The 26,823-nt window shown below is 44.1% G+C and overlaps 1 protein-coding gene across 1 annotated transcript in view; it reads left to right on the top strand.

The window, feature by feature from the left end:
- Positions 1-26,823, top strand: part of OVCH2 (ovochymase 2) — a 41,684-nt gene that overhangs the window by 8,853 nt on the left and 6,008 nt on the right. Inside the window, exons 5-23 of the mRNA XM_075837015.1 lie at positions 5-100; positions 184-335; positions 1,399-1,594; positions 2,557-2,583; positions 2,664-2,754; positions 4,559-4,692; positions 5,625-5,765; positions 8,110-8,240; positions 8,734-8,827; positions 9,775-9,906; positions 10,314-10,388; positions 13,991-14,177; positions 14,935-15,004; positions 17,547-17,736; positions 19,853-19,989; positions 21,162-21,321; positions 21,609-21,695; positions 22,600-22,729; positions 24,197-24,324. Of these exons, the coding sequence (XP_075693130.1) occupies positions 5-100; positions 184-335; positions 1,399-1,594; positions 2,557-2,583; positions 2,664-2,754; positions 4,559-4,692; positions 5,625-5,765; positions 8,110-8,240; positions 8,734-8,827; positions 9,775-9,906; positions 10,314-10,388; positions 13,991-14,177; positions 14,935-15,004; positions 17,547-17,736; positions 19,853-19,989; positions 21,162-21,321; positions 21,609-21,695; positions 22,600-22,729; positions 24,197-24,324 (2,358 nt within the window). The remainder of the gene's footprint in view (positions 1-4; positions 101-183; positions 336-1,398; positions 1,595-2,556; positions 2,584-2,663; positions 2,755-4,558; positions 4,693-5,624; positions 5,766-8,109; positions 8,241-8,733; positions 8,828-9,774; positions 9,907-10,313; positions 10,389-13,990; positions 14,178-14,934; positions 15,005-17,546; positions 17,737-19,852; positions 19,990-21,161; positions 21,322-21,608; positions 21,696-22,599; positions 22,730-24,196; positions 24,325-26,823) is intronic.

Raw genomic sequence — 26,823 nt, 5'->3', positions numbered from 1 at the left:
TCAGGTAAGAATATCCAACCGGCGTGTCTACCAAATCCCGATGATGTATTTCCGGTAGGATCGTTGTGTGTAACTCTTGGTTGGGGACGTCTACAGGAAAGTAAGATGCCTGAGCCATACTATACAAGCATGACTTAAGATTTCTTATTGTATCTACTCTTTACCCCAAATTTGGTATTTCAGATGGCAAGTTACCCGTCAGTCTACAACAAGTTGTTTTACCACTCATCGAGTACAAAAGGTGTTTAAGTATCATGAAAACTGTGGATCGGCGTTTGGCATTTGAGACCGTGGTTTGTGCAGGATTTCCAGAAGGGGGAAAAGACGCATGTCAGGTGCATAACTATTGATTATGATGTATGGGTTTGTTGAAATTGCATCAATATAAGTTATATAGGAAGTTCTCTTAGTTGGGGTCCTCAGGAGCCGTGACGCCATAGCAAAGATCAAACTGGGTCCCACATTATAGTGACAGAAGGGCCTGGCATTTCCCCCCTCAATGCCCTTTCCATGATCTTTGGGCCGATTCCTCATCCCCAGTGCAGGTCCTCTGGAGAGTGGAGTCCTGCACAGGTTTCCGTCACCCAGTAATAAAGGGGATGGAACCAACCAGGACTGAGCCCTCTACAAGTGCCTAATGACAGCCACATGGGCTGCCTGTATGGTGTATATATACACTTGATCAGAGGTCAAACTGGAAGCAGTCCTTATATTATGTCAACTCAATACAAGGGAATGTTCCTTTGATGTAGAATCACCCATAGACCTGTACATGAACAGTATGAGACAAGACCCGTTTTTTATATATATATATATATATATATATATATATATATATATTATAGTCCCACGTATATCAATACATAGAGATAATACCGATAAACATATATGTAGACATATTCGTTTCTGGATAGAAGTAAGGTGTATAGCACACAATTTATACCATACAAAAAGTTTAATTCTTTATTTGAGAAAGCATAAAAAGAAATTCCCATCACGACCTAAAAATACTCACTGTTTTAAAACAATGTGGTTGCGGTTGGGGGAACCAACAAATTATTTACTATAATGTTTTGTAACTATGCTATACTTATTGTGATTTATAACTGTATGTTCTGTAATCCCCCAACCGTCAGCAAATTGTTTTAAAACGGTGTGTATTTTTAGGTCTTGATGGCCAATTTGTTTTCATGCTTTCTCAAATAAAGTATTAAACTTTTTGTATGGTACACTTTGGATAGAAAACCGGAGATTGGAGCACCTGCTGCATCATTGTGTGTTCATTTACAACGGATATGATAAAATAGACCATTAAATTTGGTATCTGTCAACCGCAAAAATTGTTAATGTCTTAATCTTTGCCACTAGCTGTCGGTATGTTTTTCTTATTCTTTGTAGGGTGACTCTGGAGGTCCATTTCTTTGCCAGAGGAGCCATGGGGGGTGGGTTTTGATTGGTGTAACCTCCTGGGGATTGGGATGTGCACGGAAATGGAAAGATAATGCCTTGATCCCACCAGAAAAAAGAGGGTCACCAGGTGTTTTCACAGATATTCAGAGGCTTCTCCATTGGATCAGTGCGACCCTCAACCAAGGTCAGTGTCCTCATATCGTAAGTATTCACTTTACTCTTCATGGAACTACTAAAATTTGAAGTGTTGAAATACGTGCCAAGTCGAGCCCCTAGAGTTCTGTGGGCCATTTCACCCCAATCCCCCACTTTTTTAGTGACTAGAGGACATTTATGCATGTTGACAATGCATCGACTAAGTCTGAAGATCTTCCCTGTGTTGGTTTGAAGTTTTTTTGGGGCTAAATGTCTATTTAATGTCTTAAATAACTTACTGGTATATTAGTTTGGACTGGAAAAAGATGATTGGGCGCTAGGAAAACTTTAGAATATAGCACGGGTGAAGGCTACTGGAAATTACTTATGTTTATTTTGGCAATTGTAGAGTTACTGGAGTCCTTTAATCCGCTATAAAGATGCAAGCTTTCCAGAGAGTTAAGATTTCTTCATCGGGTATTCTCAGGTCACACCATTCCTGAAGAAGAAACTTCAGATGGTTGTTGTCATGCCAGCCTGAAGAAGAGACCTCAGGTGTCTCGAAAGACATTTCTAAATCTTTAACTTGGCCAAAGTATCACCTAACTCTCAGGGCTTATTCACACGGACGCATGTATTTCAATGGGGCCATTCACATGGCCGTTGATTCAATGGACTGTGTAAAGGGTCAGTTGAAAAATAGAACATGCCCTATTCTTCCGTTTTCACGGATCCCTCCATAGACTCAAGTCTATGTCGATCCGTGAAAACGGGACCCGCACGGGCGCAACACGGACGTGAAAAACTGCAGTTTTTCACGTCCGAGTTTCCCCACGTTCGTCTGAATAAGCCCTAACTTCCACTGAAAAAAACACTTTACTATTCTATATTTGTTGTGACAAGTTTACCGAACATTTGGAAATCCAGCACATGATTCTTCCCATGAGTCGCACATCGTCGCATCCGCACAAACCTGACAACTGAATTGTATTTTTTCTTTCTTCTGCCTAGATAAAACGGATTCGCTTTCAAATCAAGGTAAATATTAACTGCTTGTGCTCCTGACTGAATGAAATCAACAGCACGTGATTACAAGAGATTTCTGTCCTATCGTACAGTGCGGTGCAGTACAGATGATGGATTCCTGAAGGGAACTGCAGGGCAAATATTGCTTCCAAAAGGCACCAGAAAATATTATTCCAATAACGAGTAAGTATTCTAGTCAATAATCTTTGGTCATCAATGCTTGTTTGTATTAAAAGTATATAGTAAGTGGACAAAAAGCAATGGAAAAAGAAAGCAACAGTGCCTCTTTTTAAAGGCTATGTGCACCTTCTGACGGCATTTTTTTTTTTTTTATAAAAATGTGTATCGGTGTGTTTGGTGCAACTTTCTTAATCCTTTTTATTAAAAATTACTTTTACTTTTTCAGATACAGCTGTTTTGTATTCTGTATACAGAGCAGCTGTATCTAGCGCTAAGACCTGAATCCGTCAGGTCAGCGGGACTGACGGGTTCAGTGACAGCGGGTCCTTCATATCTCTGTCACGCAGGGTTGAGCTGGCATCAATCACATCTAAGTTAATAACTGAGATGTGATCGATAACACGTGGATCACGCAGAACCCGCTGTCACTGAACCAGTCAGTCCCACGGACCTGAAGGATACAGGTCTCAGCGCTAGATAAAGCTGCTCTGTATTCAGGATACAAAGCAGCTGTATCTCAAAAAGTAAATTTTTTTTTTAAATAAAAACTGGTTATAAAGTTGCAACTGATTGACCTTTTTGTTTAAAAAAAAAAATAAAAATAATAATAATAATCGCTTTCGAAGGTGTAAATTGCCTTTAATTGTGCCAGCCCCACACTTCCTCCGTAAGAGCGCCAACAACAGGGCTCATGTGTCAGTCCTCCAGCAGTGCTCCAATAATAATGCCATGCTGCAGCTCTCCCATGAGGGCCAGCTAACGGTAAGTGCCTGCCACAGAGCCCCTATGCTGCATGAGCACTACTGTATCAAGTTTGGGGGCCTTGTGAGGCATCAACACCACAAATGGCTGCCCCCCTCCTACCCCTTATTGGATGTATTGGGAATTGATCGGTCCCCACTGGCAGCTTCATATTCTGCCGTTGACCTCATCCGGTTGACTCACATCTCCCTGATCCAGCAATGGCCTCTGCTGGCAGCCACAGTCCTGCTCTTCCAGGCTGCGGCTCTCCTTCCCTCTGCCGTCCGTGTCTTGCTGCTATGGCAAATAGTGCTCTAGAGGACTTTAGCCCAGGTGGCCCATTTAAACGGGACTATGGCCTGAACACCTCGCCTGCAGATTAAGGTTGACCTTCGCACCGATCCTGACTTTGACCATGGCTCTGTTGTGGATTTTACTTCTTCCTTGCTGCTTGGATTTGTCGCTTGGTACTAGTTGTCCTACTTCCGGTTCTGAACCTCGGCCCATGCTCTGACTACAATCTCCGTCTCATTCTCTGCCTTGTTGCATCCTGATTGCTTGTCTGGTGATTACTATTGTCACCTGACTACACTATAGTTTCTCTAGCGCACTTGCCACCAAGTGGTGACTATTCAGGGTACCGGGACCAGGAAAGTTCATACCTTCCTGCTGGGGTTACAGGTGAATAATGGGGTTGTTCCTTAGACTCTGCACCCCAGTCTAGCCAGCATCAAAAAAAATTGCAGCTTAGAGGGTCCGTATCTGCGATAAGAACCGTAAAAGGACACACCAATATAGATCACATAGATCTTGTCCATGCATATCCTTCTACTACAAAAATTCGACTTGGCAACCATTTCTGACCTTCTCGACTTGTGTAGACAATTGTCTTAATGTAACAGAGTGCTCAATACATCCAAACATCGGGGTGCTGTTGGGGACATGAGTAATCTGGAGGTAAAGTAATGATGCTACTTCTCTATAGTTTACACATGGACAGTATTGATGTGAGATCTTAAATTTTACCCTAAAATCTTTACGGTCTAATTTTTTTTTTTGTCCCCAGAAAGTGTGTATGGACAATTCTCGTCCCTAAAGGAAAGTACATTCTTCTGACTTTTAATCGCTTCAACCTTGAGTGGGATTATTCTTGTGATCTAGATTACTTAGTGATCTTTTCCGCAGTAGGACATCTCATTGGTGAGTCCAATACTGTACGTATCCAGATGGAGAGCTAATGTATTGTCCTTTTGGTTATGTATTGTATAGATACAGATTTGTAATATGGTTGGCCTTCAAACCATGCTGGTCAACCTTGTTTTACCCACAGGCTAATTTAAAATCTACTTGACCCAATGGGTCCTGTTGTGCCGGAGGCCCATTATCATGCCAGGGCATGGGTCCACTGAGGTTTCTACTTTGCTCTTTTAGGCCAGTCCAACCCTGATCACATCCGAAGAACCTGTGATTTTGTTTAATATACGTATACGTAACTCTTAAGGTCAGTTAACACGGTGGATTTTGTGTGGCGGGTCCCACCGTGAAATCCACCATGGAATTATTCTTGCTGTCGGCAGAAAGATTCCTCCACCCTTTGAGTTTAATGGGAGGTTTGGGCAGAATCCGCCCGAAGATCTAGCAGGACGCTTCTTTTTCCCGCTAGCTGAAAAAAATCAGCTAGCGGGAATAGAAGCGTCCAAATTCCATTAAAATTAATGGGATGCAGAATTTTGCGGCGGAAGAGCTCCAATTTTTAGGCTCTGACAACACAATAATATGGAGCCATGACCGCTGTGATGGATCCATTTCTCATAGGATCATAAAGGAAACTGACGGACCCTATAGATGTTAATGGTGTCCATCGGGCTTCTGCTATTTTTGTAATAAACTATGGTATTCATTTAGTCTTGCACAACTGAGACAAACGGAAACCATTGGCACCAGATCCGTCACCATTGAAATCAGTAGTGATGCAAACGGAACCATTCGTTTCAGACAGGGTCCCGTTCTGACGGGAAGCTCCGACGGAACGTCAGAACGGGATCCTGACGCAGATGTGAACGAAGCCTAACTGTTTTTTTCTTTTTTAGCAAATTGAACGTGGAGCGACTGACATTTCATCTTCATTTTAGGGAAATTCTGTGGGGATGTCTGGCCCCGGCCCTTACTCATCTCTGACACAAGCATCACTCTGAAATTCATCTCTGATTTTCAGGAATCCAACATTGGATTTTCCCTTTCTTATACGGCAGTAGAACCAAACCTTTATCCAGGTGATGCTGCCGCCTTCGTAAACTTTTTGTAAACAATGTGTACGAGTATAACATAAGGTTTCGGCTTTCTAGAATAAGGTATTCCCATATGAAGTGGCCATTAAACCCAAATTATAGCCTAATTTCATAGTTCAAATCTATGTAAAAGGTCAGGTAACTACAAATACTTTCCTTTACTGCTTTTGTGGTGTCTTTCAATTATTTCATGTCTTTTTCTCTATTAATATACTAAGCTGCCATCAAAGTCCTGCTGGTTGCCCTTGGAAACAGTCAGCAGTGTAGCTAAACTCTGCGGCCAGACATGTGACCTAACAGTTTAGCTCCAAATATGTTGTCTTCATCTATATCCCCACATGGCAGTGCTCTCTGATGACTGACAGGAAACATTATTTTATGCTGCTTTTCCATCTCGAAAGTTTAAAATTTTTGACTAAAGGGGGTTTTCTTTAAGCAGGATCTGTCACCTCTCCTGACGTATCTATTTTAGTAAATAATCATATTTCCTATGAAATTAAAATTCTGGAACATATTTTTTTTTTTAGAACTCTGTCGCTCCTCTGTTATTCCTCCTAGAATTTTATAAATAAGTTGATAACTAAATGTTACCAGTTGGGTGTGTGTGTGTCCCTATACAGACTGACAAAGTCCAATCAGGGCTCACAGAGTAAGGCCTCGTGCACACGACCGTAAGGAATTTTGCATTCCACAAATACGGATTCGACTACTACGGATACACATCCGTAGGCGTCCGCAATTTGCGGAAGCGCCCATAGACTTCTATGGGCGAGTCCGTGGCGCAATTGCGGACAAAAATAGGACATGTCCTATAATTTGCGTATCATTTCTACGGCACAGACACACCTGTAAATATACGGAAAAGTGTCCGTGACCAATATATATAAATGGGTCCGCAATTTCATCCGTAGTTACAGATTCCATAATTCAGGATGAAAATTACGGTCATGTGCATGAGGCCTGAGACTTTGTAGGGGCACGCCCCTTTGACAAGGGAAATAACGTTATAAATTTATTCATACATTTCCAGGAGGACTAACAGAGGAACAGCACAACACAGAGTTCTAAAAATATTTTCCAGGATTGTTATTTCATGGGGAATACAATTATTTACTACAACGGACCTGTCAGGAGAAGTGATAGGTCCTCTTTAAGTAGGACAGTAGGTTCTGTGTAGAGGACTCGGTACAACCTTGTATTAAATGGTCACCTGCAAATTTCAGTTGATGCTCTGAAATTCTATATTTCCCCTGCAGCATCTCTGAATGGGTAATGTATGGCTGCCTGCAGCTTCCCTTCCCTGATCTCCGCAATCGGACCTGCAGAGATCAGCTGATCATTGAGAGGGGGCTTTCATTTTAGGGGGGGTCTGTCCTAATGCTGAGTTAATGCATGTAAATATATGGCAGATTACTAGTACTTTCCTATATGGAATTATCAAGTATTCCTAAAACCCCATGCACATGTCCGTAGATTTCATCCATTCGTAAATACAGAACCGTAGTCCTTTATAGTCATCCGTAAATCATTCGCATATACGGAACGGTGTACATAAATACGGTCTGTAGTTCATCCTTAATGCATCTGTATTTACGGATCTGCAAAAAAAAACAGGGAGGAATCGTGGGTAATCTCCCGGCGTCGCATAGCAATGCTTCCGTAATTATGGATGGCTACAGATGCACATCCGTAGCCATCTGTAATTATGGAAGCACCCATAGACTACTATAAGGAGTCCGTGCCGTAATTAAAAAAATATGGAAAGGTGTCCGTAGCCCATAGAAATGAATGGGTCTGTAATTCCGGTCCGTAATTCCGGATGATAAAATACGGTCTTGTGCTTGGGGTCTTACATAGTGATTTATGATGGGGGAATTTTTAAAGGTTGTAAAAATAAAAATCTGTCCATACACAATAGACTTAGGCTGGATTCACACGAGGTCATTACGTCCGTAATTGATGGACGTATTTCGGCCGCAAGTCCTGGACCAAACACAGTGCAGGGAGCCGGGCTCCTAGCATCATAGTTATGTACGACGCTAGGAGTCCCTGCCTCTCTGCAGGACAACTGTCCCGTACTGTAATCATGTTTTCAGTACGTGAGAGTTGTCCGGCAGCGAGGCAGGGACTCCTAGCATCGTACATAACTATGATGCTAGGAGCCCGGCCCCCTGCACTGTGTTTGGTCCGGTACTTGCGGCCTAAATACGTCCGTCAATTAAAATCGTGTGAATCCAGCCTTAGAGTGTAGGTTAGACAAATAAATAAAACTGCAAATCCCTGTGTCTATTGCGGTGTTTACATGTCTATATTTTTGCCGTAATGTTAGATTCTGATTGTGGATCAGTCGCTGTTATCTTTGAGGAAGGAGAAATTCAAACCATGAACCACCCAGAGCAATACAGCAGCAATGCAAATTGTCAGTGGGTCGTCCACAGTCCAATGTATAACATTATCAAGGTAATCACTGCAATTTAGGAGGACCTGTTAACTCCCTGACCACCCATTTGTCAATTTATTCATACATATCCAGGAGGAATAACAGAGGGATGGCACAACGCAGCGTTCTAAGAGAAGATGCTGCAGAATCACTACTACGTGGGGAATACAAGTATTTTGCTAAAACAGACCTGACAGGAGAGGTGACAGATCCTCTTTAAATGAATATCATTAGTCCTCATATTAATAATTGTATCTACGTTACTACAATATTTAGAAGCAGTGGAGGTCAGTTAAGTCATTAGAAAAATGTATCAGACATTAAAATTTAGATTGAAATTATGAACTTGTGACATATATTCAGTAATCTAATAAATCGTGAATGTTACCGTAATTTACTTAGCGCATAGTTGCTATCATTCATATATGTAGGGGTTCTTTACAGTAACAGCTGTGGTAAGCTTTACTTCAAGAGGTAGTAATGACAAAATCAGAATTTTTCACATTTTTCCAGATAACGTTTCTAGTGTTTGAGGTTGAACCCGGTGAAGACTGCCTTTTTGATCGCTTGGTTGTTCATCATGATCTGCAAGGAACCATGATTGCAGGTTAGCAGGGTAGTGAATGTTCACCCTCGGACACTGTTCAACCAAAATTCTGTGTAAATCAATATCTCTCCTGTCTCTGTCTCTCTCTCTGTCCCTCTCTCTGTCCCTCTCTCTGTCCCTCTCTCTGTCCCTCTCTCTGTCCCTCTCTCTGTCCCTCTCTCTGTCCCTCTCTCTGTCCCTCTCTCTGTCTCTCTCTCTGTCCCTCTCTCTGTCTCTCTCTGTCTGTCCGTCTGTCTCTCTCTCTCTCTCTCTCTCGCTCTTTTTTTTTTTTAATTATAAAAAGGTCAATCAGTGTGATTGGTGCAACTTTCTAATTACTTTTTATTAAAAATTATTTTTACTTCTTTAGATACAGCTGCTTTGTATCCTGTATACAGAGAAGCTGTATCTAGCGCTGAAACCTGTATCCGTCAGGTCAGCGGGACTGACTGGTTCAGTGTCAGTGGGTCCTGCGTGTCTGACACGCAGGAACGCGCTGTTAACGATCAAATCTAAGTTCATAACTTAAATGTGATCGAAAACAGGTGGATCCTGCATGTCAGACACGCAGGACCCGCTGACACTGAACCCGTCAGTCCCACTGACCTGACAGGTCTCATTTTTTTTTAACCCATCTGAATCTAAGTAGAAGGCTCTCATTGGCAGAGGCGTAATGCAAAACCTTTAGAAGAGGCCCCTTACCTACCATGTTCCATTTCTAATACTGGTGTCTTCTTATGTGGAAGAGGAGCCTTTGGGCCCCCCTAGGTGTGACTGCTACCGCTTCACCCCCTCTATCTATTACCCTACTCATTGCGTGTTGTGCAACCACAAGTGCCATTCAACTTCACTACTATCGGGCCGTTGGCCGTTGCCAGGATTGCACATTGTTCCCAAGCACAGAAACCGATTCTAAGATTTTTCCAATTTGTGTTTTATTTCTTCTTTTATTTATTTATTTTTCCCAGGAAAGTTTTGTGGATTTGCGCTTCCTGACCCAATTCTAAGTTACTCCAACGTCATGCAGATCACGTTTACCTCGGATTATGTTGGCAATTACATTGGGTTTCGAGCGGTCATTTCATTCGTGCCTTCATCTAGTAAGAATGTTTTTGGGTTTTTTCAGGACATAAAAAAATCTTCATGTTAATGAGTAGAACGGAACAAATGGATTCCCCCCAAATCATCTCCCTATTAGTATTTCCATTCACAATTTGCTTAACACTAATATTCATTGGACTAATGGACTTCCAGCATTTACATTTGCTTATGGCCAATCAAAGCCCAAACTCTGTATAATGATTTTCATATTGTAGAACAGTAAAAAATATTGTTGCAAATTTTTAATTTTTTTTGCAAAACACCATATTAAGAGTAATCCCATAGTCAATGTCTTTAGTGGTTGCTATCACCAATATCTCCCTTTTTTTTTTTCGAAAAGAAACCCTTGGACGGATTTATCTAAACAAAGAGCTGATCAGATACGTTCATTTCTGATATATTACAGATCAGATTAATCCCGGCATACAGTGGAAAGAAAGTAATCACCCGCGGAAAAGTCCAGATAAAATAGAACACTTTGGCAAGTAATTTTCTATACTGTTTGAAAACTATTTTACATGTGACTCCAAATTGACATATTGGGTGAGATTTACTACTATGTGTGGGTCTAGAAAGTTTTATTTATTTTTTTTAAATCTCCAAATTTGCTCACAGTTTGGTGCAATTTTGACGTTTGCATCCGGCGAGACTGACCTGGAAAATGAGCTAAAGTGCGTTGAAAATGCCCAAAAACGCACAAAATAAGCCAAATCAAAAGTGATATAAGGAAGAGAAAAGTGCCTAACAGGTCACGCAAGATGCGCCAAAATTATCTTCCACCGTACACCACAATGGTGAATTTTGTGCCTGCCTGGTCTAAGTTTGATATCGAACTATTAGACCGTATAAATAAACGTGGGTCATTGTAGGTTGTCTTTCCTGGGGGGGTAAAGATTCAGTTTGCTGCCCGAGCCCAGTGTCTAAATGCCCCTGTCCCAGGCACCCAACAATCACGACACATGTTCAATCCGCGCCTATCTGATTGGTGGGGTTCCCATCTTAACAGGCTTACCTTGCTGTTCCTGGGAGCCCTATAGGGATGGAGCGGTAGTGCACATGTTCAGCCACCGCTCCATTCTTTTCTATGGGAATGCTTAAGATAGAAATGAATGGAGCGCTGGTCGAGCATGCGCACTACCGCTCCATTCCTATAGGACTCCCAGGAACAGCAAGATAAGCCTGTCGTCGTGATGGCACCCCCACCGATCCTGTGGATAGGATAATTGTGGGGAAACCCCTTTAAGTCTTCAGTCACAGATGGATAAGCACAGGGGCGTAACTAGGAAAGACTGGGCCCCATAGCAAACTTTTGACTGGGGCCCCCCCTCTGCTGGGTATCACACAACCCCCCCCCCCTTGTAGATAGTGCCTCCCTATAGATTCCACCACACAGCGCCCCCCTATAGATAGCACCATACACAGCCCCTGCAGATAACGCCATACAGCCCCCTGTAGATAACGCCATACAGACTCCCTCTGTAGATAACGCCATACAGCCCCCCTGTAGATAACGCCATACAGCCCCCCTGTAGATAACGCCATACAGCCCCGCCTGTAGATAACGCTATATAGCCCCCCCCCCCAAAAAAAAACGTCCTATAGTTTGTCCTACAAAAGACATGCATCCCCTATCCACAGGATAGGGGATACATGTGTGATCACTGGCAGCGATAAGGAGAACGGGGGACCGAAAGTCCCCCGAAGTTCTCCATGACTAACCTCTGACTTCCGGCGTCTGCGCAGTTCAATAAAAATGAAAGGAGCGCTGGTCACGCATGCGCACAAGCGCGACCGGCGCTCCATTCATTTCTACGGAGCTGCCGACACAGACCCCGGAAGTCCGAGGTTTGTCATGGAGAACTTAGGGGGGACTTTCGGTCCCCCGTTCTCCTCATCGCTGCCAGCGATCACACATGTATCCCCTATCCTGTGGATAGGGGATACATGTCTTATGTAGGAACAACCCCTTCAGTGGCGTCGCGCTGTAGCAGCCATAGCGGCTGCTAGCGGAGCCTGCGGCCATGGGAGGGGGCCGTGCCGGCGGGTGGCACGGGCCCCCTCATGCTGCAGGCTCTGTAGAAGTCGCTACGGCTGCTATAGCGGTAGTTACGCCACTGCGTATAAGTTTGTACGGCGTAAAACTACAGCTCCCAGCATGGCCGGAACAATGGTAAGGATATGCTGGGAGATGCGGTTTCACAAAAAAAATCCTATCACCATCATCTCGCTGCAGATCATACAGTGACTACAATACTGATTAGAGGCAGAATAAACATTTACATTAAGTGACTCACCGGTGACGTCTCAGATTCTAGTTCTTTTCTTCTCCCTCCGGTTCAGACATCTATGATGGATTTCTCCCCGCCATGACCCATTTCTGCAGTTTTCCGTTTAGATGTCTTCAGCTTCTCACTTTTAAAACATTTCTGCACCTATAAAACGAAGTTAAAATTCTCAACACATCTAAATATAACTGTCACAAACACACAACATGTCCCCTGTAGATAGTGACCTACATAGAAGCCCCTGTAGATAGTGCCCACATATGGACTCCAGAGCTGCAAGGCAATAGTGCTAACCACTGAGCCACGGTGCTGCCCTACATATAGCTTCCCCTATAGTTAGTGCTCCACGTATAGCCCACCTCTGTATATAGTGTCTCACATATAGCTCCCCCTGTATATAGTGTCCCACATATAGCCCACCCCTGTAGACTGTGCACTACATATAGCCACCCTGTTGCTAGTGCCCCACAGGTAACCCACCCCTGTATATAGTGTCCCACATATAGACCCCCCTGTATATAGTGTCCCACATATAGACCCCCCTGTATATAGTGGCCCACATATAGACCCCCCTGTATATAGTGGCCCACATATAGAGCCCCCTGTATATAATGGCCCACATATAGAGCCCCCTGTATATAGTGGCCCACACCCCCACATATAGACCCCCCTGTATATAATGGCCCACATATAGAGCCCCCTGTATATAATGGCCCACACCCCCACATATAGACCCCCCCCTGTAGCTACTGCCCCACATATAGACCCCCTATATATAATAGCCCACATAAAGATGACCCCCCCCCCCCCCCCCCCATAGATAATGCCATTCACATTTTTATGAGGGGAAAAAAAACAAAAACTTGACATACTCACATTCTCCGGTTCCCACGCTGTTCACTGGCGATGCAGACATGCTCTCTTCTGAGCATGTCTGCAGGAGTTGAACGAGCGTCCTCCAATGACGCTGATTGGCGGGGCAGAATGACTTGCCCCGCCAATCAGCACCTTCCAAGCATGGAAGCGGCGCGATGATGTCATCGCGCCGCTAGCCAATCAGTGTCATTGTAAGGCACTGGATGGTCAGGCACGGAACATGCCCGGCCATTCATGTATTTGGCTGCCGCTAGCACTGGGGCCCCCTCCGGTGCTAGCGACACCTACAGGCATGAGATGGCCTGTGTAAGGCTCGGCGTCGCGGGCCCCACAGTAGTGACGCTACCGCTGTAGTAGCCATAACGGCTGCTAGCGGCGCCACCGGGCCCCCTCAAGCCCCGGGCCCCGTAGCAGCCGCTACTGCTGCTACCGCGGTAGTTACGCCACTGGATAAGCAAGAAGAATCAGTCTTGCAGCCTTCGGTGCTGGTAGTTTACCATTTCAACACCCAACCTTAGACCACCAGGGATGTCATCATTAATCGCTTCACTTCCCTCGATCACTAAAGTTGTTACCATTAACCCATTCATTGCATCAGCCCACCAGGGTTGTTATCATTAATCACCTTCACTTCTCTAGACCACCAGGGATCATACCCATCTGGCTGTTTTCCAGAGCACTCAATATAAACCAGCCAATTTCTCAAGAAAAATTGGTGGCCACTACTGAGAACCCCAAATGTAACTGCTGCTAGTGATCTGTTGTTTTCTTATGCCCATAACAATATGGTTATTCAAGGATTTTTATTTTTTTTACCAGCGAGAAGGTGAAGATATTTTTTTGGAAGCGCTCATTTATTGTTTTGATGGTCACGTCCCATATGCCCCATCATTGCTCTATCATTTATCTATTTTTTTCTTAGATAACGTTTGTGGAGTCTCCCCAGTCCCACCCAGGTTCAACCATCCTAGCATAGCCAAAGCAGAAGAGGCAATTCCTAACTCATGGCCCTGGCATGTCAGCATCAATTTTGGTAATAAACACATGTGTAATGGAGCAATTGTTTCGGAGAGCTTTGTCCTTACATCGGCCAACTGTGTCGCAGAAAGGTATGTGACCCTGTGGGAAGGGTCTATATGTACAAGGCCAAAAAGCTGCTTGTATTGGTCAATAGCTTTTTAAGGCTATGTTCACACACTTAACAAAAAACGGCTGTAAAATACGGAGCTGTTTTCAAGGGAAAACGGCTTCTGATTTTCAGCCGTTTTTTTAATGCGTTTTTTACGGCCATTTTTGGAGGTGTTTTTCTATTGAGACAATGAAAACGGCTCAAGAAATGACATGCACTTCTTTTTTTACAGGGTGTTTTTTTTACGTGCAGTTTTAAAAAACGGCCGCGTAAAAAACGCCCCGTGGAAACTGAACGCCGTTTTTCCTATTTGAAGTCAATGGGCAGATGTTTGGAGGCATTCAGCCCCCCCCGTATTTTCAGTGGTTTTTCAGGGCGTTTATGGCCCAAAAAACGGCTGAAAATAAGCCGTGTGAACATACCCTAATGGGGACTTGATTTATTTGATCTTGTATGAAGTTTTTTTTTTGAACAGTCCACATTCCTTTCTTGATCCCATGACGTACGTCACATAAAGACATACACAGGAGGGCATTTTTTTTAGGGACTTTACTAGGGCTGTTGTAGTTTTTCTGTTTTAGCACCACAACGCAAAGTGTGAACCTTATCTATAAGAAAATATCTTGCTGACAATACATATCCTATAGGATTTATAAGAATGTATGAATTGTTTGGGGAATTGTGCCCTGACCATTGCATTGTTGACTTGTCCTTTAATCTTGTACATATTGTTTCAGAGAAGCGTTCCACAACGTATGGCTGATTGCTGCCGGACTTCATCATCTGGAGTTATTGATAAATACTCAGGTTTGAATACTTAATGTCCGCTACCTTGTGAGCAAACTGATTGCACCACATCCAGGCGGCACCTGGAACTGAAGAGGAGCCGGGAGAGGGGAGGATAAGTAAATTGTCAAATCGAAGGACCCATGCACACGAATGTATTTTTGCGGCCGCAATTCGCCCGCAAATCTGCAGGTGAATTGTGGCCCCATTCATTTCAATGGGCCCGTGCACACGACCGTGGTTTCCACGGTCCATGCATGGCCCAGGATCCTGGACCGAAAAAAAGATAGAACATGTCTTATTACGGCCGCATTTTGCAGTCCAGGCTCATAGAGATGACACTCCGCGGCCATCCGAGCTGCGAATCACGGCCGTGCACACCACTACGGTCGTGTGCATGAGGCCTATGGTTTGATCTGGGGTCTTATTAATTTAGGGGTCAGGGTCTGTATTCATTAAGGGGTCTGTATGCATTAAAGGGCTTGGTCTGTGGTCTGTATTAAGGGGCCTGGCCTGGTTAATTTAGGGGTCTCGTCTAGGGTCTGAATTAATTTAGGGGTCTGATTGGGGTCTTATTAATTTAGGGGTGTAGTGTCTTGTAGCGCACCATGTGACCCCAGACTGTTGGAACGCAATCACTATCGCGAGACCAAAGGGATCTCACGCATGCTCAGATTACTGTAACGTAATCTCCATTGTTGCTAGACCATTAAAGGTCTTGTGCACGTCCCCCATAAGTAGCTGAGCGTATAACCGCCGGCTTTACTGAGGGTATTCCCCTCGTAGTTTAACCCAAAGTTTTCCAAACTAAAGGGAAAAAATATACTATGTATAATTAATATAGTCAGAAAAAGGGGGGCATATTTGTCTGTAAGGACTGTAGAAAATTTAGAGAAATTCTTCAACCCAACAATACAATTCACATCCGTGTACAAGCCAGAATATAGGAGCTCAAATTGCAACGGGGTCTCACTGTAGATGTCCATTGTCCCTAGGGAAGATACATCCGACAACCTTGTCCACTAGTGGTAGCCACACTGCAACCATGGGACTATATAACCCCCATGGGACCCCAGACCTCAAATGTGGACCACTGAAAGTCCTCATTCATGCTACCCATCAGGCTATCCTCACACGTATGTGTGATGTTGGGGAACTGAGAGATTTTTTTTTTAGTTCCAGATGAAAAAAATAATAAAGATATATTAACTAGAATGGGTTTCTTTAATACATTGCGATCCAACAGTCTACATCACATTAAAAAAAACAAAAAAAAACATTGATTTCAATGGGCACTGTGTAATGCTTCAATTCTTCCAAGTTGTGATCCGCTTATTATCAGGGGATTCTTCTAACAGAGATGTAATCTGCAACAGCGGAAAACCTCTTTAACCCCTCCCCGCCCCATGATGTGCTATTGCCTTATGGAAACTAAGTAGTTCCCGCGAATTGATGTAATAGTATGTCATGGTGATGGCACAGGAGCTGTGCCCGTGCCATCACTTGCAAGCGGTATTATACAGCCGACACCTCGCTCTAATGGCCGGGAACAAACATAACTCGGATCCCGGACATTTAACCCCTTAGATGCCATGGTCAATAGCGACTGCGGCATCTAAGTAGTTTCAGGGGGATGTGGTGCACTCTGTGAGTCCACTGGCCCCCCGCGATGTATCCTGGGTTGCCGATGGGTTGCTATGGCAGCTGGGGCCCTAACAATGACCAGTCGGTCTGCCAGCTTTGGGCACCTATCAGGCCCTGCAGTTTATTAGATGCGCGATTAGATAATTGCATAGTCTAGTTTTCCAGGGGGACTGAAAAAAAAAAAAGAGAAATCAAATGTTTACAAATCAACCCAAAAAAAAAACAAACAAAATTCTTAAATTATTATTAAAAATGGGTTATTAGGTCAATAATACAATACATAATATGTACCCCAAAATGGCTCCATTAAAAAAAATACATCTCGCCCTGCGAAAAAACAAAACCCTTGTGACAAATAGTTATGGCTCTTGGAATATGACGATGGAAAATTGAGAAAAATTGACGCCTCCTAAAGGCCAAAATAGGCCGTGTCCTTTTTAAAGGAGTTGTCTAGGATAAGAAAAAATTTCGGCTTTCTTCCAGAAGCAGCGCCACACTTGTCCCTGGGTTGCATCTAGTATTGAAGATAATGTGGCTGAGCTGCAATACCACACAAACTATGGACACGTGCGGCGCCGTTTTGGGAAGAAGGCAGCCATGTTTTTCTAATCCTGTAATCATGAACAACCCCTTTAAGAAAGGTTGGTCATCAGTAATGTTCAGATAAGCTATGGCATTCAATGTTATAAAGTTGGCAGCACATGACCTAATGTTTATCATACTACAAGAAAAAAATCTTAAGAAATAATGTGGGTCCTTAGGGTTGACCAGGCTTGAGTCCGTGTGTCGAATGACCGGGAAGACTGAGCAATGTGATGTAACTATTACAGATTCGAGCATGGAGGTTTTGGTAGCTTTTCAGATGTGACATAACTTTGTACTTGTTACTACCTGATCATTTTACTTTTTGCTTTTTCAGAAGCGGCCAGTGAAGAAAATTATTGTACATCCTCAATATGACCCATTGTCAAAGGACTTTGACGTGGCCCTGATTCACCTAGAAGAGCGATTCCAGTACAACCCCTATGTACAGCCCATATGTCTCCCAGATGGACATAACAAGCTGGAACCATCCGACCTGTGTGTGGTGTCCGGATGGAATCTTAATGGTGAGTACGATATTATGCGTTTCGTCATTTTTTTCTGATTTCTAAAAACGAAGTACTACAAAAAATTACCGCGGATTTAGTGTCATATCTGACTCGCGTTATGGATATTGGACGTTTTTAGTTCTAGTTTTATGGCATTGGGAATATTTTTGTCACCTTCTGGGTTAACGCATTTCCAAAAAGTGGCCTAAAAGAAATAAAAATATCAGTAATTGGTATTTCCACGGCTCTTTATGAATGCTAAAAATGGACAATAAAAAACCTAAAGCCTCTGAGCTTTAGTGGCGAGAAAAAACGTTTTATCCGTCGTTGCAAGAAGACCTTATTTTGGATATCTTTGGAAAAGAAAAAGGAACCTTTGGGGGAATAGAGATGGATGATGAGCAAATACAAGATTGATCGATGCAATCACAGAAGACGAGACATTCTTAACCCCTCCTGGACTGAGCCATATTTTAATTTTTCGTTTTTTCACTCCCCGCATTCCAAGAGCCATAACTTTTATTATTTTTCCGTCAATAGAGCGGTGTGAGGGCTTATTTTTTGCGGGAGGAGTTGTAGTTTCTATTGGTACCATTTGTAGTTCCATATAATGTTCTGTGAAAGTGAAATAAATTATTTGCAGGCTGAAGTTGGAAAAACTGCGATTCCTCAATTGGTTTTTTAGTTTCGTTTTTACGGCTTTCACCGTGTGATAAAAACGACAACTTATCTTTATTCTGTGGCTCAATATGATTACGGGGATACCAAATTTAATATAGGTTTTTTATTATTTGACTACTTTTAGTGATAAACTTTTTGTTCGGAAAAAAAAATGTTTTGTGTCGCCACATTCTGAGAGCCATAACTTTTTTTTTTTGTTCATTGAGCCGAGTGGCGGCTCACTTTTTGCGGGACGAGCTGTTGTTTTTATGGGTACTATTTTTTGCTACGTAGAACTTTTTGATCACTTAAAAAAAATTTTGAGTGCGAAGTTGACCAAAAAACAGCGATTTTGCCGTTTTACAGTTTTTATTTTTTACGCCGTTCACCGTGCGCGTTAAATAAGGCTATATTGTAATAGAGCAGACTTTTACAGAGGCAGCGATACCAATTTTGTTTACTTTTTTTATTTTTTACATTACTTTAGGGAAAAATGGTAAAAGGGTTGTTTTTTTTTAAACTTTTAATATTTTTTATTTTTTTATTTTTTTTTAACTACTAAAAACTTTTTCCCTTTTTTATTTTACACAATTTACTAGCCCCCCTAGGGGACTTGAACCAGCGATTGTTAGTATTGCAGTGTATTGTACCAGCGATCTAACGTATTGTAGTATGTCGTCGTTTTTACAGGCATCAGTTAAGCCCTGCCACAGGCCGGGCTTAAAGGGAATGTGTCGCTAGAAATGTTTTTTTTGTTTTTTTTTTCAGTTAAACAATTAGTATATTGTTTTAATTTTTTTAATTCATTAGGCCCCATGGGCCGCCATGACGACCGTTGCTACCTCCCCCGATCTCGTTGCGGGGGGGGGGCAATGGGCTGTCGGAGGGGGCCGCCCCCTTTTTTCAACGCATCAGATGCTGCAGTCACGATTGACCGGATTGACCGCAGCATTTGAGGTGTTAAACAGCTGCTCCTGGCTGTTAGTCCTCGGTGTCCGCTGTACAATACAGCCGACACCTGCAGCGTATGGAGCGCGCTTCGAACATCACCACCGCACCCAGACGTAATGGCACATCCAGGTGCGCGATGGCGTTAAAGCCTATGTACACCTTCGATTTTTACTTTTTTTTTTGTGCAACTTTATAATTCGTTTTTCTTAAAAATAATTTTGACTTTGTGACCTACAGCTGCTTCTGTAAAGACGACACCGTTTGTATTACTTTTAGAATATCATTTCTATCTTATGTTCTTGGGTTTTTCACACTTTGCCGCCGGGTTTCCATCAACGGAATCCATTAAAAAGCTGATGAAAATAAATCCAGCTTATCCGTAAAATGGGATCTATGATGCCAATGTAACCTAAGTTTTACGAATATCTATTGAACTTGTGTATTTAATCAAACCCAAACTTTAAATTTTGTATCTTCAAAATTGTAATTATTTACACCGATCACATACAAATTTTTTATTTAGTGGAATTAGCTACAAAACTTCAACAGCTGGAAGTCCCGGTGCTCCTGGATGGTGTTTGCAAGGAATACTATGGCGGTATAACAGATAGGATGTTTTGTGCTGGGGCTGTAACCGGAGAAGACAAAGCCCCTTGCTCAGTACGTATGATTTTGAGAGCATTACGCCTAATTGAGACGACCACTAAAAGCAATTATAGGTTCGATTCTTCATAATGGTTTGTAACAAATTGACTGGGCATTGGCCTTGGCACACCGGGGCAGGCTGTTCACTTTTATAGGTACTTATAATCGAGACTGAACAGAAAAAACATATCTCCATTAACAAATTGGATGTTAATGGTCATCTAGTCAAGGCTCCTGAACAAATGATGTTTACTGGTATTACAATTTACCTCCTGCTTTTGCCTCTCAAATTTTTTTTTCCAAAAAGTTAATTTACTTTTTGCCATTCGTCAGTGACCTTGTTTATGTGACAGATTAACCTTTCCAGAGCCCATGCCAAACAGTCCTGTGTCATGGTAGACTACATTTCCGAGACACAATGACCTGGCTCCAATCCCTGTACGTCATGGCTTTTTTGTGCTCTTTATTCCCATGTGAATGAATCTTCAGTATAACTTCTGTTTGCAAAAGTGCAATTACTTTGTCTGTCATCAGATAATCCAAAAATTCTGATAATCCAGCACTTGTTTCCAACACAGAACTACAAAATAATGTGGATGCCCACAAGGTCCATGTCACCCAACATACCCGTAGCTAGGCTGTCCTTCTCCTGGGGCAAAGCCACAGTTCACTGCCATAGGCCTATAAATACCCTGACCAAGGCAGAGTGGCATGTTGCCGTCTATTCTGATACCCCCACCAGCCCCTGTATGGACTACAGTCATCGAATATTATTCCTCGGCAGATCCCATCCTTCTCGGGCAGCTCTTAGATAATTTTGTATTGGCTTCAGTGGTATAAATGTGTATTGCCATGTTGACATTCCTACCTTGGTATAGAGGACCTCCTTCTGTGTCCCAATACATGAAGACACAGGTGTGTGACTATAGGAGGAAACTAAACAGGACTGACGCACTTAGATGGTGGAGAGCAGGGAAGAGTCTATGTATAACTTTATGCAGTGTGGGTGACTGGGTGACCAGAAGGTTTCATAACACCAAAATGGCTGGCTGTTCTTGATACTTCCTGTCTGCAGTAAGTTCTGGGACGCAAACTTCTGCTCTAACCATTAAAATACTTATCAGATCAAGACAACCTGTAATTTTTATTTCTAGCGTGGAGATCTCTTTAAAGTCCATTTATTGTAGGAGCAGTCTGGAGCACCACTAGTGCGTCGGTCTGATGGAGGGATCTACTTTATATTTGGTATTGTGAGCTGGGGCGTTGGTTGCCATGAAAACCCAAAACCTGGAGTGTACAGCAGAGTTACCGCATTTATTCAATGGATAAGAGAAATTATTCGCTCGGGTAAGTGCAGCATTGGTCGGCTTGAGGAGTCTTATCTATAAATCTTGACTTTGCTATAGCAAAACATTCAAGGGGTTCTGTAATAATATGAAATAACAGAAGCGCTTCTGCATGTCGCACAGCATGTTACTGCCCCCAATAAGTGCTGTGGGGGCTCAGAGGCAGGATCCTAACAAGAAGGTTTCACCCTATTCCAGTTCCTATAGAATTATTTTATATTCGTACCAAACTAATTGAATAATCTAAAGAAAAAAAATAATTCGAAACCATTACCTTTTTATATTCAGATGAAGGAGCTACACATACTAATACTGAGCCGCAGCCTCCACTTATTACTCCGGGTCCACTTTATAAGGAGAAAGCCCTGCAGCCAGGTACTGTCAATTACTTCTACACGTAAGTTTAGACTTTTGACGGATCCATCAATGGGTCATATTTGTTTCACCATGAACCCAGCCTTAGATTATATATTGGGTACATTGGGCCTCATATGGGGGCGGACATACTATATGTGTAACCGGTGGCGTTGAACATGGGCGCAGCACCTTAAAAACTGCTTCCTTTTTGTTACGATTAGCAGCAGGAATGCTGCTAATCGATGATTTGTTATCTCTGTGTTTGGGCATTGTTAGGCAATGTGTTTGGTCTGAATCTCGATTTGGTTATCATTCCGCTTTGCCTGGTTAATTAGGGTGAAGTACTTTTCTTGGGCTTATATATTCTTCAGGCCTGGTTGCTGGTTATACTGTATCTGGCATGTGCTAAATTCTTTCCAGATTCTAGTTGGTGAGCTTGTCTATGATTTTGTTTATACTCTGAGACCTGTTGGTCCTCTGAGAGATCTAGTTTTTGTATAGTGGTTTTATGTTTATCCTCGGATAAGTAGTTCCACTGGTTTGTTTGGCTTTCCTGTGCGTTTGGTCTGCTGCCAAGCTGTTGTCTTACCCTGCTTTGGGATAGTATTCCGATTCTCGTCCACTGTCATCTGTTAACTGCTTGCATGCTATTCGTCTGCCATCCACACCATTTGTGCATCATCTTTGTTTTTTTTTTTGCTAAAATACTTTGAGAACCAACGTCCTACATTGTGCAATATTTTCCTCTTCCTGAAGATACCACCTAGTTGGCACGCAGATCTATATAGGTACAAATGTCGGATAGAGGCATTTAATAACTGTGAATTCCTGCTTTACACTACAGACCGTTAAACGGCATACTCACACACGATGAAAAGTCTTTATGTAGTTGTTTATCAACCATATGTATCTCTATTATCAGACAGTCCTCCATACAATGATTCCAGCTCCTCACAACACTTCTATGTGGCTTGTAAAGACGTCATGTCGCTGCAATCACCGGGAGAAATTAAATTGGTTGCCAGCAGTCAAGACGATCCCGAAGGTGGCAGGTAAATGTAAAGAAGTCAATGTGGGGCTCAATATACCATCAATGGCTCGTGTCCAAAAAAAAGATGATTCTTCCATTGATCTTTATATAAGGAATTCACTTCTGATGACCCAATGTTCCTGCCACCAGGCCCTTGCCTTTGCTTCTAGTATAAGGAGCTATGAAATTATTGAAAACTAAATAAGTAACCCATCGAAAATCTAGAGGACAATGATGATCTAAAAAAAATAAATGTCAAAGTGATTATATTTCAATCCCACTAGAGGGCAGCAAACATTAAATTAACCAAATGCGCTGGCAAGCGCGGTCTAGCTGGTCATAAACATGAAGGAACAGCGGGGGTGAGAGGCTGGCAGAGATCTTTGACTTGGGTGTACTCCGGGGGAGGGGAATGCAGTTATGTAATAACACTAATATATTAATATCAGAACTATAGACCTATAGAACTTATGATCTTTAGGATTCAGGTTTAATTTTTCCAATTTGTCTAAAGATTTTGTCTGTCCGTAATATTTTGATAAAGGGCTATTCCCATCACACAAAGCGATGACGTATCACTTAACGATTGGTGGCGGTTCGTCTGCTGGGACCCTCACTGATGCAGAGAATAAAGGGACCACAGCGTTGTTTTAGCACTGCTTCCCTTTTCTTAGTCTAGTCTGCACAGCGGCGCTACCGCCACCAGCTGTGCAGGGATCTGCAGCCGCCCCCTATTCACTTAAATTGATGATTATTGCGTTTCTCTGCACAGCAAGTAGCCAAGGCAACAGGCTAAATTAGCGCTGAGGCCCCTTCAATTTTAGGATCGGTGGGAGTCCTGGCAGTCGGATGCCCACCAAATGTAAAGTGATGGCATATCCTAGCGATGGCATTGTTGAGGGGGCTTTTGTCTGTCATTGTGAATTGGGCATGTGGTTGGCAATAATAAGAGGTTATTTGTCATCAGTATGGGGACACTGCAGCTGTCACCAATATTATATAACTTTTTAGTGGAAATGGTAACTAAATGTTCAACAAACTTCTGACATGCTATAGTGAATTGTCAGAAGTTTGGATTGGTGGGGGTCCGAGCACTGAGATCCCCACTAATCGCTGAAACGAAGCGGCAGAAGCGCTCGTTTGAGTACTGAGCTGCATTTGTTTCTGTTCAGCTTTTTCCGGAAATCAATGTAGTGGTGTACGGGCTTAATAGAAAGTCTATGAGCCCGCATACCGCTACATCGGCTTTCCGTAAAAAGTCGAACAAAAACGAAGCGGCTCAGCGCTCACACGATCGCTTCTGCTGCTTCGTTTTAGCGATTGGTGGGGGTCTCAGTGCTCGGACCCCCACCAATCCAAACTTCTGACAATTCACTATAGCATGTCAGAAGTTTGTTGAACGTTTAGTGCCCTTTGAGAGATGCAATAGTCCCTTACTGTATAGGACTGGATGCTATAAAGTCCTTCACAACTGCTGTCTTTATTTCAGGTGCCAGCTGATATTTCAGGCTCCAAAAGATCATTTTATTCTGCTCAATTTTAAACAGTTGAATATGTCATGTGAGAAATACTCCCTGGTGATCTATGAAGGGAAATCCAGAAATAAAACTTTTAAAGGTAGGAGGATTTCACAGACCTTAATTGTTTCTCACCTGTAGATGTAGCAGAGCTACATGGTTTGTCAGAGTTTGTCACAATGCATTGATTTTAAAGCAGGATTGTACTCTAAATTGCTGCAGAAATCCGTGACAAATCCGCCATGTCTCATTTGTTTTTATGCATAATGTTCACAGTCCTTGATCGGGTCCATGATGTAAAGGGGTATTACCATCTCGGACATTTATGGCACATCCACAGGATATGCCATGAAGGTCTGATAGATGTGGGTCACATCTCTGGGACCCACACCTATTTCTAGAACGGGGCCCCCTGAACCTCATCTTACCGGCTGACGCTGGGGTCCGGCCGCTGTCTGACGAGGCAGCCGGGTATTCCAGAAGCAGACGAGCGCATTTTGAGGTTTCCGGAATTTCTATACAAATAAATGGAAGTTGTGGAAACAGTATAACACAGCGAGCTATGCTACCCTAGCTCCCAAGTTCTGGAAACCGAGTAGCTCACTGTACTTCACTGTTCCATATATTCCATTCACTTCAATGGCAGTTTTGGAAACCATGTAGCAAAACAACTGTTTACAGCTGCAGAAGGTAGGACGAGGGTCAAGGGTCCCCGTTCTAGATAGAGCTGGGACCAATGTTCCCTCTAATTCTTGGCAGCTCCTGAGCGGGGCAGTTAGGGAGCAGGGCGAGTCTCCATCAATGGTGGGCGATCTGATGACCAAAAGTAATACCCCCAGTAAACGCTAATATAGCGACAAAATAAGAGAATAAGAAAACTTATTTTAAATTAGTTTTAAATACGATAATATTACAAGTCCAGCAGTAAAATAGACCATTATAAACACCAATTATAGGCATCAATGAAATAATCCCTCACTACACCACTGTCCCTATAGATGGCGCCACACACAGACCCCCTGTAGATAGCGCCACAGACCCCCCTGTAGATAGCGCCACAGACCCCCCTGTAGATAGCGCCACAGACCCCCCTGTAGATAGCGCCACAGACCCCCCTGTAGATAGCGCCACAGACCCCCCTGTAGATAGCGCCACAGACCCCCCTGTAGATAGCGCCACAGACCCCCCTGTAGATAGCGCCACAGACCCCCCTGTAGATAGCGCCACAGACCCCCCTGTAGATAGCGCCACAGACCCCCCTGTAGATAGCGCCACACGGACCCCCCTGTAGATAGCGCCACACGGACCCCCCGTAGATAGCGCCACACGGACCCCCCGTAGATAGCGCCACACGGACCCCCCTGTAGATAGCGCCACACGGACCCCCCTGTAGATAGCGCCACACGGACCCCCCGTAGATAGCGCCACACGGACCCCCCTGTAGATAGCGCCACACGGACCCCCCGTAGATAGCGCCACACGGACCCCCCGTAGATAGCGCCACACGGACCCCCCGTAGATAGCGCCACACGGACCCCCCGTAGATAGCGCCACACGGACCCCCCGTAGATAGCGCCACACGGACCCCCCGTAGATAGCGCCACACGGACCCCCCGTAGATAGCGCCACACGGACCCCCCTGTAGATAGCGCCACACGGACCCCCCTGTAGATAGCGCCACACGGACCCCCCTGTAGATAGCGCCACACGGACCCCCCTGTAGATAGCGCCACACGGACCCCCCTGTAGATAGCGCCACACGGACCCCCCTGTAGATAGCGCCACACGGACCCCCCTGTAGATAGCGCCACACGGACCCCCCTGTAGATAGCGCCACACGGACCCCCCTGTAGATAGCGCCACACAGACCCCCCTGTAGATAGCGCCACAGACCCCCCTGTAGATAGCGCCACACAGACCCCCCTGTAGATAGCGCCACACAGACCCCCCTGTAGATAGCGCCACACAGACCCCCCTGTAGATAGCGCCACACGGACCCCCCTGTAGATAGCGCCACACGGACCCCCCTGTAGATAGCGCCACACGGACCCCCCTGTAGATAGCGCCACACGGACCCCCCTGTAGATAGCGCCACACGGACCCCCCTGTAGATAGCGCCACACGGACCCCCCTGTAGATAGCGCCACACGGACCCCCCTGTAGATAGCGCCACACGGACCCCCCTGTAGATAGCGCCACACGGACCCCCCTGTAGATAGCGCCACACGGACCCCCCTGTAGATAGCGCCACACGGACCCCCCTGTAGATAGCGCCACACGGACCCCCCTGTAGATAGCGCCACACGGACCCCCCTGTAGATAGCGCCACACGGACCCCCCTGTAGATAGCGCCACACGGACCCCCCTGTAGATAGCGCCACACGGACCCCCCTGTAGATAGCGCCACACGGACCCCCCTGTAGATAGCGCCACACGGACCCCCCTGTAGATAGCGCCACACGGACCCCCCTGTAGATAGCGCCACACGGACCCCCCTGTAGATAGCGCCACACGGACCCCCCTGTAGATAGCGCCACACGGACCCCCCTGTAGATAGCGCCACACGGACCCCCCTGTAGATAGCGCCACACGGACCCCC

The sequence above is a fragment of the Rhinoderma darwinii genome, chromosome 9, assembly GCF_050947455.1.
Source record: "Rhinoderma darwinii isolate aRhiDar2 chromosome 9, aRhiDar2.hap1, whole genome shotgun sequence".
Classification (NCBI taxonomy): Eukaryota; Metazoa; Chordata; class Amphibia; order Anura; family Rhinodermatidae; genus Rhinoderma; species Rhinoderma darwinii.
The sequence above is the reverse complement of the archived record's forward strand: the minus strand, read 5'-3'. Positions and strand labels throughout refer to the sequence as shown.